Below are 13,036 nucleotides of genomic sequence, written 5' to 3'. Positions count from 1 at the left end.
AATAGAGATGAACGGGACCTGAAAAGGTGCATAAAATTTGAGGAACAATTTAGTTCTCTCAGCTGGTAGCGAGTTGTATATCCATTTTAAGATTATGAGACACACTAAATTGATTTATGTATATATACACACACACCGGGTGGGCCATAAGTTTCCATACATAGGAAAAATAAACATTTTTTTTATGAAAAACCATTTTTATTTATAATGCTTGGATTGGTCGCAGTGGTCCTGCGGAGTGGCCTCCCAGATCCCCAGATCTCACCCCACTTGATTTTTATCTTTGGGGCATTTGAAGGCCATGATGTATCAGGAAAAGATACAAAACATAAATCATCTTAGGGAACGTATCACCAATGCCATGACAAGCATAACTCCAGCTGTGCTAATACGTGTTCATCAGCAGTGGTGGACACGTATTGAAATGGGTTTTCAAAACAATGGCAGTCATGTAGATAATATATAGAGCATATTATATAAACAAAAATGGTTTTTCATAAAAAAATGTGCATTTTTCCTACGTATGAAAACTTATGGCCCACCCTGTGTGTGTGTGTGTATATTATATACACACACACACACACACACACACACATCTATACATTTGTAAATATAGACAGAGCCATGCCGAGATATTTGTGAACCTTTCAAGGCCAACATTATTTTAGATATTATAAAAATTTTATGTGATCCTGAACACTAAATAAATATAAACAATGAATATCGCTAATAAGATTTCCAACAAATAAAATACTTGAATTTATACATTATTAGACTGTGATATTTAATGAAGCAACAGATATTATTGTGAATAAAAGTAAATTAACCCATTTTAGAGAATAACATTTAAGTTGAGGTTGCCTCCAACAACCATTATCAACCCCTGTAATCTTGCTGGAAGGTTTTTTTTTTGTTGCTGTTATTCTTACATGTTCTTGCTCCTACTCTGTTTCAATGCTTACATGGACTGGGTGTTGTGCAGTCCAGCGGCTGTTGGTGAAGGGAGATTCACTGATCTTTACTTTGCCAACAATGCAGTGTTTTGTTTGCAGAGTCAATGAAGGCTTTGATTGGGGAGCTCAGGAAGCTGAACGAGGAGTGTCTGGGCTTGTGAGTGTTCTGGATAAAAAACAAGATCCCGGCCTTTAATGACCTCTTGGGCACAACCATCAGCAGTGTGTCTGTCTGTGGAGAGAATGTCGACCTTGTTGAGAGGTTTACTCACCTCGGCAGCAACAGTCATGTCTCTGGTGACTCTTCCTATGATGTCAGAAGACAGATTGGGAGAGCATGGGGGGTTATGAGGTCTATGGAAAGGGGCGTGTGGCACTGCCAATACCTTTGCAAAAGGAAGAAAGACTTTAGAGTTCTGGAGTTTCCTGTTTTGCCACAAACCCCATTTCTAAAAAAGTTGTGACACTTTCCAAAAATGCAATAAAAACTAAAATCTGTAATTTGGTAATTCACTTGAATCTTTATTTAACAGGCAAAAGGACAAAGAAAAAAGTTTTCAGTGTTTTCACCAACAAACGTAATTTAATTTGTTAAACATAAACAAAAGTAGAAATTGATGCCTGAAATACACTCCAATAAAGTTGGGACAAAGGTAAGTTTACCACTGGGTCATATCACCTTTTCTTTTAATTATACTTCTTAATTGATTGGGAACCAAGGAAACTAATTGTTAAGTGGAATGTTTGCCCATTCTTGCTGTATACAGGACTGCTCAACACTCCTGGTAGCCGTAGTCTGATTCTCCTCTTCATGATGCACCAGACATTATCAATAAGTGACAGATCTGGACAGCAGGCAGGCCAGTCCAGCACACGGACTCGGTCTACGAAGTCAGGCTTTTGTAATTTGTACAGAACGAGGCCTGGCATTGCGCTGCTGAAATACACATGGATTTCCTGGGAAAAGACGTTGTCTTAACGGAGGCATATGTTTCTCTAAAATTCCAATGTAAGCCTCCGCCATCAATGGTGCCTTCACATATATACAGATTCCCCCATGCCATGGGCACTGATGCACCCTCATACCATCACAGATGCTGTTTTTTTGCACCTTTTGTTGATAACAGTCTGGATGGTCTTTCTCATATTTAGCATGTAGAATCCGACGTCCATTTTTCCTGAAAACAAGCTGAAATGTGGACTCATCTGACCACAGCACACGTTTCCATTGTCTTTCAGATGAGTTTTGTCTCAGAGAACTCGCCAACACTTCTGCACAAAATTGATGTACGACTTCCTCTTTGCATAATATGACTATGATTATGATTATGACTCAGGCGCCGCTGCGAGTGGCTCCGTGAATGACTTTATCTTTCTACTTTTTTCTCTATTTCACTGATCACTCCTACCACTTTCTTTTATGTGGACTCATTCCCTGGACATTTGTGAATTTCCCCTTGGGATTAATAAAGTATCCATCCATTTTTCAACCCGCTGAATCCGAACACAGGGTCACGGGGGTCTGCTGGAGCCAATCCCAGCCAACACAGGGCACAAGGCAGGGAACCAATCCCAGGCAGGGCGCCAACCCACCGCAGGACACACACACACAAACACCCACACACCAAGCAACACACTAGGGCCAATTTAGAATCGCCAATTGACCTAACCTGCATGTCTTTGGACTGTGGGAGGAAACCGGAGCACCCGGAGGAAACCCACGTAGACACGGGGAGAACATGAAAACTCCACGCAGGGAGGACCCGGGAAGCGAACTCGGGTCTCCTTACTGCGAGGCAGCAGCGCTACCACTGCGCCACCGTGCCGCCCTGATTAATAAAGTATCTATCTAATACAGTTTCAGGGAGCATTTCTTGATGCAGCAGCGGAATGTGTTAAGCAACAATTATTTCCCAAAGTACTCCCGAGCCCATGTGGCTATGTCTGTGATGGTAGCACGATGGTTTCTAATGCAATACCGCCTAAGGGCTCAAAGTCATGCAAATTCAGCAGTGGTTTCTGCTTTGGGCCTTTACACACAAAGATTTTTCCTGACTCACTGAATCTTTTCTCATTAACTGTATACGGTGACAGACCCAAATTCTTTGCTATCCTGTGCTAAGAACCGTTGCTTTTAAATTGAGAGAAAATTCTCTCACAAAGTTCAGCACAAAGTGGTAAGCCACGACCCATCTTTGTTTACAAAGACTGAGCCTTTGGTGGATGCTCCTTTTTTACCCAATTTTGATAGCCCCACTTGTTACCAGTTAACCTGCTAATTGAGGAACATTACAGAATGTTACTTGTATAACCTTTACAGTCGTACTTTGCCTCTTTTTTGGAGTGTTTTGAAGCCATTAATTTTTAAATTTTCTTATGTTTACCAAACAGAATTAAGTTTGTCAGTGAAAACACTGAAAATAGTTTCTTTGTCCTTTTACCTGTTAAATAATGGTTCAAGTGAATTACCAAATTACAGATTTTAGTTTTTATTGCATTTTTAGAAAGTGTCCCAACAGAAGTGTGGTTTGTATGGTTTCTATGGTCGCAAGACATGGACACTATCCAGTGCCCTGAGACAAAGACTGGACTCCTTTGGTACTGTGTGCCTCTTCTAAGAATCCTTGGGTACTGCTGGTATGATTTTGTGTCAAATGAGCAGTTGCTCACGTAGTCCGGAGGAAGCGTCAGTTACGGCACTATGGCCATGTGGTGCGATTCCCAGAGGGTGATCCGGCTCGCAGGATCCTCATTGTTGAGGACCTTGTGGCTAGACCAGGCCAAGGGGATGCCCACGTAACACCCGGCTGCGGCAGATAGAGGGTCATTTCCGGGGGATGGAACTGGACTACATGTCTGCTTGGAGGTTGCCAACCAGGATCCTGAGCGGTTTTGTCATGTGGTGAGTGCAGCAACACACTGTACCTGAATGTTTAAGATCATTGTATTGCTTAAACCTTCACTTTGTGTACAGCCTAAATAACTGATGGTCTGACATTCTTCAAGAATTTGCTGATGTTTCTCAGAATTCACTAGTCTCTCAAGTATGTCAAAATAGCCCGGCCAAAGTAATAAAGCCAGCCTCATAAAAAGACACTCCCACCATGATGCTTTACCAAACATGGACCCACTTGTGGTCCACATAGTTCCACTTTGATGTCATTTGCCCAGAGAAGAGGTTTACTGGACCCGAACTCTTTAGGCTTTTCCAGTTGGTCTCAGTCAAATTTCTGACTGGCAGATTTATTCCTTTTTGAAAGGTGATACTTCTTTCTGGCAACCAATCCAAGGATGGTATTTCAGCTCTGGGTTTTTCTTATTGTTGATCTATGTACCACTAATTACAGGGGCAGGCAGGGAAGGTCAGAGAACTCTGGATGTAAACTTAGAAAAATATGTAAAATGTAATCCTATTTTCTTTGTGGACTTTAGGATGATGTCCTAAAGGCAGGGCTGCCATTTTTTTTATTTAATTGTGCTCCACTTGTATATTGTTTGACAACATACCACATGCAATTCAGAAAAGGAATGAAGCTAAGAATATTTGGGCCTAGCCAGTACTTTGAAGGGAGACCAACCTGGAAAAGCTTGGGTTGCTGCTATAAGAGTTGTGGTGAGGCCAACTAATTCCTTAGTTCAAGGTATGACGCAAGACATACATACATGCATAATACTGAATAGGTTCACAGACTTTAAACATGACTAAACTGTGCATTGATGATTAAAAAAAATCTACAGTAAATGAAAGAATGGAAGCATTAATAAAATGAGTTTAGAGTTAATGTGGTATCTTTGACCTCTGTTTAAGCTGACATGATGCTTACTATTAAAATAAAAAGGAAAAAAAAGCTGATGATTTTATTCAGATTGTATATGTGACAGAAACAAAGAGGGAGATAGTATTTGCATGCAGTTCAAAATAGGTCACAATCTTGCATAGTTAATTATAAAAGTTTGAAAATGGATGGGTGAGTATGCTTTTCAACTGCAATTTTAAATGCTATATTTTATACTCTATTCTGTAACAAAATGAAACTATCAAAATTACAAAGAATTATAATTTATTATGTTGCAAAAATACACATTACTATATATAAATGTACTCAAAAGCAGGCCTTGCCTTTTACTTAAGTGAATAATTTCTTTCATTGCCAGTATTACATTTTAACATTAAAAATGCTCATAGATGTTTACAGAAATGTGAAAATAGCCAAAAACTAATACAGATTTGCATTCTGTTTATCGGTGTAGTAACAAAAAGTTTAGGGACTTTTAACCCAGCATTGACATATTCATAATTCTTTCACAGAGTACGAAAGCTGGCATATCTCCACTACAGGAACTCAATTTTTATTTCAATAAACAAAATGTCAGAAAAATTCAATAGGATAACAGCAGAGAATAGGCAAAAGTAAATATGACCACCTTTTGCAGTAGCTGAAAAATCACTTTGATGCATTTACTTATTGACTTAGTGTTTGCATTAAAACGATTCTCTCTGAAAAAGCAGTACAACACAAAATATAAGACTCTCAGTTCTTAAAAAAAAAATAATTCAAGCAAACACATAGAATTATGCTGACTTGCAAAAACCACATTTATGAACTGCACTGCAAAACAGAAACTTTATACACAATTTGATTATAGCTTACCTGATATTCTAACAAATGACCGAGGAACAAAATTAAAAATATTTGGTGCGATTGAGAGCTCTTTGAGCAAGCTGACCACTTTCATCTGTAATTTTTTCCCAGTCAGTCTGCCCAACTACAAATCCAATAGCCCGTTTTCTTTCCGCATCTTTTTTCTCCTCCAGATCTGCCCATCTTACCTAAAAATAGATGATATTCAAGCAAAATGTTACTCCAAATGTAACTATATTTTCTTACTGTATATATTTTACAAATAAACAGGATTGCTACTTAAAAATAAACACAGAAAAAATACAATATACAGTGGAACCTCGGTTCACGAATGTCTCAGTACACGTACAAATCAGTTTACGACCAAAAAGTTCGCCAAACTTTTGCCTCGGTTCACGACCACACACTCAGTATACGAAGAAGCCAGTATCCCTTTCGGCTTGTACATGTTCAGTCTCTCCCTGTGCATTTCCTGTGCAGCGAGCGAGAGAGAGAAAGAGAGTGTGTGACACACACACACACAGGCAGCGTCAGAGAGAGACAGATGCATACACACAGGCAGCGTGAGAGAGACAGATGCACAAACACAGGCAGTGCGAGAGAGAGGGGGCTGGATTCATAAGGTAGGAAGGCAGTTAAAGAATGCACTGGGCTTGACTTTGTTTTCCCTTCTGTTTACAGCGATTGGTTCGTAGCGTGCATTGTTGCAATGTTACTTTTCTTGGTGGGTTTATTAAATTACGGATTTTTTCAAATGTTCATTTTTTTCCCTGTGCTTAAAACTCATTAAAAAAAAAAAAAAAAAAAAAAAAAAAAAAGTGTTTTTAGCCAGAGGTTGGTAGCGCTATAGCGCAAACTATTGCAGTGTTAGTTTTCTCTGTTGTTCAAGGTTTTCTCAGTGTTATTCAATGTTTTTACATTTAGTTTACTATTACACTGTGCATTCTATGGTTTGATTAACTATATTTGTGCTCAAAAACTTAAAAGAAAACCATATTTACATACAGTTCGTATGGTCTGGAACGGATTAATTGTATTTACATACAATCCTATGGGGGAAATTGCTTCGGTTCACAACCAAATCGGATTACAACCAGAGTTTTGGAACGAATTATGGTCGTGAACCGAGATTCCACTGTACTATCAAATAAATAATGTGAACGAAATAATTTTAAACACTACATTCTATTGTGCAGCATTATCAGTTTGTTGTCAGGAAGAATTACAACTGTTTAATAGAAAAAGAGAAAAATAGTTGTTTCTTTTTTCTTATGCTTTTAAAATGCTCTTATTTATCAAGTTTAATTAGACATTATAAAAGAAATGTTTTGCAGGCTGATAACATGCAGAAAGCAATAATTCAAAACTGCTAGAAATGCAGGCAAAAGCAATCTAACAATAATCCCATCTTTTTTTATATAGTGCAATAAACAACACTTAAGATTCACTTCACTTTATCACATTTTATTTATACATAGAGTCATAATCCATTTTGTGAACAAATCTACAGGAGCATAAAGCAACCCCATTATTTATATCTGTGTGTGCCAAAACAAAGATCAAACACATTGATACCTAATTACTTAGCATACTAATACTTATTTATATTTTGTGTAATTTCTCTATCATGATTATTTTTTATGTGATCAACATTTTATTAAAATGAAAAAAGTGATGAAAAAAAAACAAAAAGAATATGTTCCCTGCCACCCCAGGCCTGTAAGGAAAAATGGGGTATGGGGGAGTAGAATAATTCCTGAGGGATGAAAGGACAACAACAAGATGGCAGCCTCTACACTGCCAGACCAAAAAAAAAATTAAAAATCTAAGACTAAAGGATAAAAAGATTAAAAAACATTCCCAATTTGACTAACCATCAGTAATGTCTTGCTGATGACTTAAAACTACTCTTCTACTTAAAAAATGTCTAATTATATAAAACACTAGAAATGAATGTAGTTCCCAATCTCCCATTACTGCATATTAAAATATAAATAAAACACTGCTAAACTTTTTTTCCACAATGAACTACAGTATGTTTACAAACATTTGATGTAAATACAGTTTCAAAAAAACAACAACAAAAAAACTAAGTATCATATAAAAATGAGATGGCTATTACAATTGTTTAGGATAACGTAGTGTGCAAGTGCAGCGAATTACACCAGCAACCTTTTTGTTAATACTGTAAATACCGTAGCTGCTCATTCAGTTTAGTATATTTTTTAAATTATTATATTTAATCCAATACCTAAATTATCATTTAATAGTTAACTCGATATTTCTGTTGTTCAATTCAAAAAGTTATACTTTGAATAACTAAAAACTGAAAATTTATATGCTATCTGTTTAGTAAAAAATTATTTTCATAGGGTTAAAGCAACAAATTCATTTTGATTAATTATGCAAATGTTAAAAAAGCCAGTCTTGGAAGGTAAATATTACGATCCAGTGGGGGAACATAGGATGAATGAGGCACAGAATAGACAAAGCGAGTAAATGGATAGAGACTGACTTATGAAAGATCTGTCAGTACTGCATTTGAAAACCAAATCAAACACAAATCCCAAAATAACTCTGAAATTACACTTCCATTAAAATAGTGTATTGAGTGTCTGTATAAACAAAGGGATTTCCAGTGTTTGTATTACATCTTGCCTGAAGAATGTGCCCAAATTTTCTCGAAAGCTTATCTTTTTAGTTGTCATTTTACTTAATTCCTCATTACCGCAATTAAAATCAAAACATAAGCAACGCAGCACACCTTTTCACTAGTAAGCTAAAAACGTGGAATGCAACAAGTTAACATTTTTCTACAACATATGATCCAATAACACACAGACAACATTTAGGGGCGGTGGTGGACTATAAATCATATTTATTTTTAGAAAACTGAAAAAGAAAAATAAGTTTGGCAAACAATGTTTAAATTTTTGGATCAGAAAAGAATAAAGCCTTCCTGTCCAAATGCAGAAATCAAATACTGCTAATAGCATGAAATGCAACAAAAGTGGAATTATCTAGATATTGTAATGCTTCTCTTAGTCAAGTTCAAGTCTGTTATTATCTGTATTATTGTTAGTACAGTGCAATTCTTAATGCATATCTGACCAACATTTAACATGTTCACAGTCTCCAGGTCCAAGCAAGTGCCAGGAAACTTGTAAAGATTGAATGAAAATATAGACAACAAAGTACAGTTAGCTGAAAGAATAATTTCAGGTCATTAAAACAAAAGCTGCAAATGGACTGAACGTTATAGGTTTAGAAGTACAATAAGCTGAAGTTATGCAAATTTAATTCCAGAATGAAAACAAATGTCTGTTAGCAACATGGTGAGAAACCTAGTCACAGTCCCAACAGGATTCCATTATGAAGTTTACATTTTGGTTGAAAACAGATAGATGCCCAATGATCTTGACAGGATCAGAGCAAATTTGACAAAAAATACAAATTTTATTTGTCAAAAAAGTAAAAGTGATTTACAATAAAAAAAATAATGAATAAAGGTCCTGAGATCTCAAGAAACTGTGAGTGAATAAAAAAAAATACATAAAAGTAAAACTCCTCCGATTAAGATGAATTTTAAAAATATCTTTTAAAAAGTACAAACATCTCAATTTAATATCATAGCTTAAAAGATATTAATATTAACATAATGTGTGCCTAAGAGATATACTAAGTCTAGGTACAAATTTCAAGAAATGACTAACCACAATGCACTCTGCACCTGTAGCACAGTTTAAGGGAAAAAGATAGAAGCAAACTCACTTTAACACTAGAAACCCAGAAGCCTACGAAAAAACTTGTAATCCCGGGCCATCTTGTATTCCTTCACACCTCTCCATCAGCGTCTTTTGTTTTGCAAATGTATCGATCAGCACAAGCAGCAAGCAGTCTGCTATGCTATCCCCGATGCAGCTCAAGTCAAACTGGAAGAACTTTTTGCTCAAGTCTTGTTTATCTGCATGTGAGGTGCCTGGAGTTGCATAGGGTAAAAACTATAGCATTATTAGGAACACATGCATTTCATGTGTGTACCACGTCTACAACGATCTATGTAAATGTTGGATGACATAAATGCGACAAGCGTAAGAAATGTTGAACAGATTTTTCATGTTATAGTACTAACCACAACATTTTGACATGGAATGTATAATGTGTGAAGACTGAAGTCCAAATATCAAATAAACACTTTGACAAAAGGTACACGTATAACAAAACAAATGCGGTTTTATTCAAGAATACTGTATAACTGAAGAAAAAGAAATTGGGTTAGGGTTCGACGCTGATATGAATGCTTGGGTGGCGCAACGGTAACAACTGCTGACTCGTAATCAAGAGATTGAATCCAGGCACTCTCCAGAAGTAACATTTTCAGTAGTGAGCTGCTCTTATTATTACTATTGTACAATAAAAACATACATTTGACACCCGGTGTAAATTTATGGTATTTGTAAAGGTTAGCTTTTTTTTTTATTCAGTATTATTCTCTCAGTCATGTTCACACTCCTCCCGATCTGACACTGCTGTTTTCAAATAAAGTCGTGCTATAACAGGTGAACTCAGATGAGGGTTCTACATCAGAGAAAGAGAGCAGAAGCCCTCCCCATAAGAAACGTCCACTCACATATAAGAACAATACAGCTGCACCGGGTGTAAAGATGAAAGATGGCACCATTTGGATGCAGAGAGCGGTCGGGCATCATCCTGCCAGTCAGCCTGCCCCACATGTGTCCTTCAACGAAACAACAGCGCTTACAGAGCTCGCCAAGGTATTGTGCAAAGTTTGGTTTGTGATTATGTTTTGTGATGGTCTTTATATGAAAACATGTATATATTACTTACAGTATATAAAAGCCACATAGAATGCTGTTTACCTTGATTTATTTACTTGTGTCCCTACAGCGTAAAGTCACAACTAAACTGCAGAGCTTCCTGTGTTTGATCGACATGGGCATGCTGACAACGTACATGTGCAATGCTACTTCAGTACGCGAATGACTTTAGCTGCATGTGGAAGCTCCTGTCGCACTCTCTGCAATTGTGTTTGATCTTATTCAGGAAAAGATCCCAGTCACCCCACAGGAGAAAGACTTTCCAAGACTAAGGTCATAAAACTTATGAAACAGTTTCTAGACAAAGGGAGAACCGTAACAACAGTTGTGTAGAGTGCATTGTTCTTATATGTGAGTGGACGTTTCTTGCGGGGAGGGCTTCTGTTCCATTTCTCTGACGTAGAACCCTCATCTGAGTTCATCTCTGTTATAGCACATCTTTATCTGAAAACAGCAGTGTCAGATCAGGGGAAGCATGAACGTGACCGAGATAATAAAACTGAATATAAAAAAAAAAAAAAAAAAAAAAAAAAAAAAGTACATAAATTTAAACTGGCTGTTACAGACTCAAATCAAATGTATGTATTTCTTGTTACTGCTGCGCCACCCAAGCGGTCGTAATGGCATTGTACCCAAACAAGATTTCTTTTTTTTCCAGTTATATTCTTGAATAAAAGTGCATTCTATCTATTTGTTTTGTTATACATGTTCCTTTTATGAAAGTGTTTATTTAATATTTGCACACATTATTTAATCTTCACACATTATACACTCCATGTCAAAATGTTGTGGTTAGTACTAACATGAAAAAAAGATTGTATTTTATGTGTTTGTTCAACATTTCTTGTGTTTCATGCATGTTCTGTCATCCTACATTTACATAGATCGTTGTAGACATAGAACACACATGAAATGCATGTGTTCCAAATAACATTATTTACCCAATGCAGCTCCAGGCACCTCACATGCAGATTAACAAGACTTGAGCTGGGAGGACTTTTTGCCAGAGTTCAGCTTTGCCAAGGAGGGGGATGGGATAGCAGGCTGCTTGCTGCTTGTGCTGATCAACACATTTACAAACCGAAAGACGCTGATGGAGAGGTGCGAAGGAATTTAAGGTGGCCCACGATTACGAGATTTTTCATAGGTTTCAGGGATTCTAGTGTTAATCTTTCAGCAGAATGTGCATTACTTTGCAATGGATTTTAAATGGGTCCCGGCTTTGTAGCTTTAATATTCAATTCTGTAGCTGGTCTGCTAAGCTCTTACCTATTCTGAATGTGTGATTTTCTGCACAATAACTGCCAATAAGTAATAATCACTTATGAAGCAAAGGGGAGTTTTTGTTTATTCCAATATAATAAACGTTGCTACTGTACTTGTCTTGAATCCACTAATACAAGAAGCACAAAAATTGGTACATTTTATTAAATTACCTAGAATAAAGATCAGTAACTTTTAAGTTCAAGCTCAGCAAAACATTAACGCAATATAAGTAGCTTCATGAAAGAAAACAAAATTAAGAAATGCCATGTTTTAGGTAGACATAAGTATTGTTTATAAAGATTTTTGGGAGGAGCTACATTATCTAACATGCATTTATTTTATCATCATCAGGATATTGAACAGGTTATTGGATCATCTGCACTATTTTACCTTTTTAACTAATTTGACAAATGGCATGTACGTGATGTTTGGCAACTGACGTGCCTTTACTATAATATTCAACTCTTGCACCCAGGCAGTGTTGTAAAAATCAGTCATTACTTAAGAGTGAAAAAACTCATGTGCCAACAATATATTTGGTCGTATATGCTTTATTTATACAATCTTAATTTGCAATTTTTGAGGCTGCTTGAAGAATGCAACATTAATAAACAGATTCTTTAACCTTTGACCTGTAGGTTAGGAAAAAGGTGAAAGGAAAAAATATGAACTAATATTGAAATAAAGTATTAGGAATTGTTATTTACCCTTTTTTTTCCTGGCTCCGACATTCGGGTATCATAATCATCTGGAAGCTGAAGATAATCTTCCATGCCTGCCATTGGGTCCCATTCACGTTTTCGTTTGCTGCTGCTTCTCAAACCATCAAGTTTGTCTGCAGAGTTAAGGCACATTCAGGATAAGTAAGCCTTTAAAATTCAAGAGAGGTCTTTGCTGTGTAACGCAACAGCCTTTTCAGTTAAAGTTTTACTAAGTAATAAAACACTTACTCACCCAGGTATCTTCCAGCTGTAGATAATAAATTTGCTTTGTTGTATGAGATTTTGTTTTGATATATATACATTCAAACGAATTATGTTTTTTTCAGTGCAATACAAATGAATAGAAAATGCAGGCTTAGTATTTCATACAAGTATGATTTTTGTTATAAAACTACTTAACAAAAATTAAATTATCAACACACCTTGTAAATCCAGCCACTGCCTAAACCCATTTAACACAATTAAACATGTGTAGTTTGACCTACAAGTCATTAATTATGCAACAAGTATGGCTGCTTGAAAGGGATACAGACAAAAACAACAAATATTTAATAATGCATTAAGGTGACAAGTATTTAGATGATAGATTTATGTAAAGCACACAGTGAAAACGT

General features: G+C 36.5%; 1 protein-coding gene across 4 annotated transcripts in view; it reads right to left on the bottom strand.

The window, feature by feature from the left end:
- Positions 1-13,036, bottom strand: part of ylpm1 (YLP motif containing 1) — a 139,963-nt gene that overhangs the window by 38,359 nt on the left and 88,568 nt on the right. Inside the window, exons 19-20 of one of the 4 annotated variants that reach the window (XM_028821188.2) lie at positions 12,408-12,535; positions 5,606-5,784 (exon numbers count right to left, since the gene is read on the bottom strand). The exons of 2 other annotated variants lie outside the window; for them this stretch is intronic. In XM_028821188.2, coding sequence (XP_028677021.2) covers positions 5,638-5,784; positions 12,408-12,535 — 275 coding nt within the window. In that variant the 3' untranslated portion in view covers positions 5,606-5,637. Of the gene's footprint in view, positions 1-5,605; positions 5,785-12,407; positions 12,536-13,036 lie in introns of those variants that run through there. One more of the 4 variants, XR_003718576.2, reaches the window with a different exon arrangement.

This window comes from Erpetoichthys calabaricus, chromosome 16 (genome assembly GCF_900747795.2).
Source record: "Erpetoichthys calabaricus chromosome 16, fErpCal1.3, whole genome shotgun sequence".
Lineage (NCBI taxonomy): Eukaryota > Metazoa > Chordata > Cladistia > Polypteriformes > Polypteridae > Erpetoichthys > Erpetoichthys calabaricus.
This window is presented reverse-complemented; position numbering and strand designations above follow the sequence as displayed.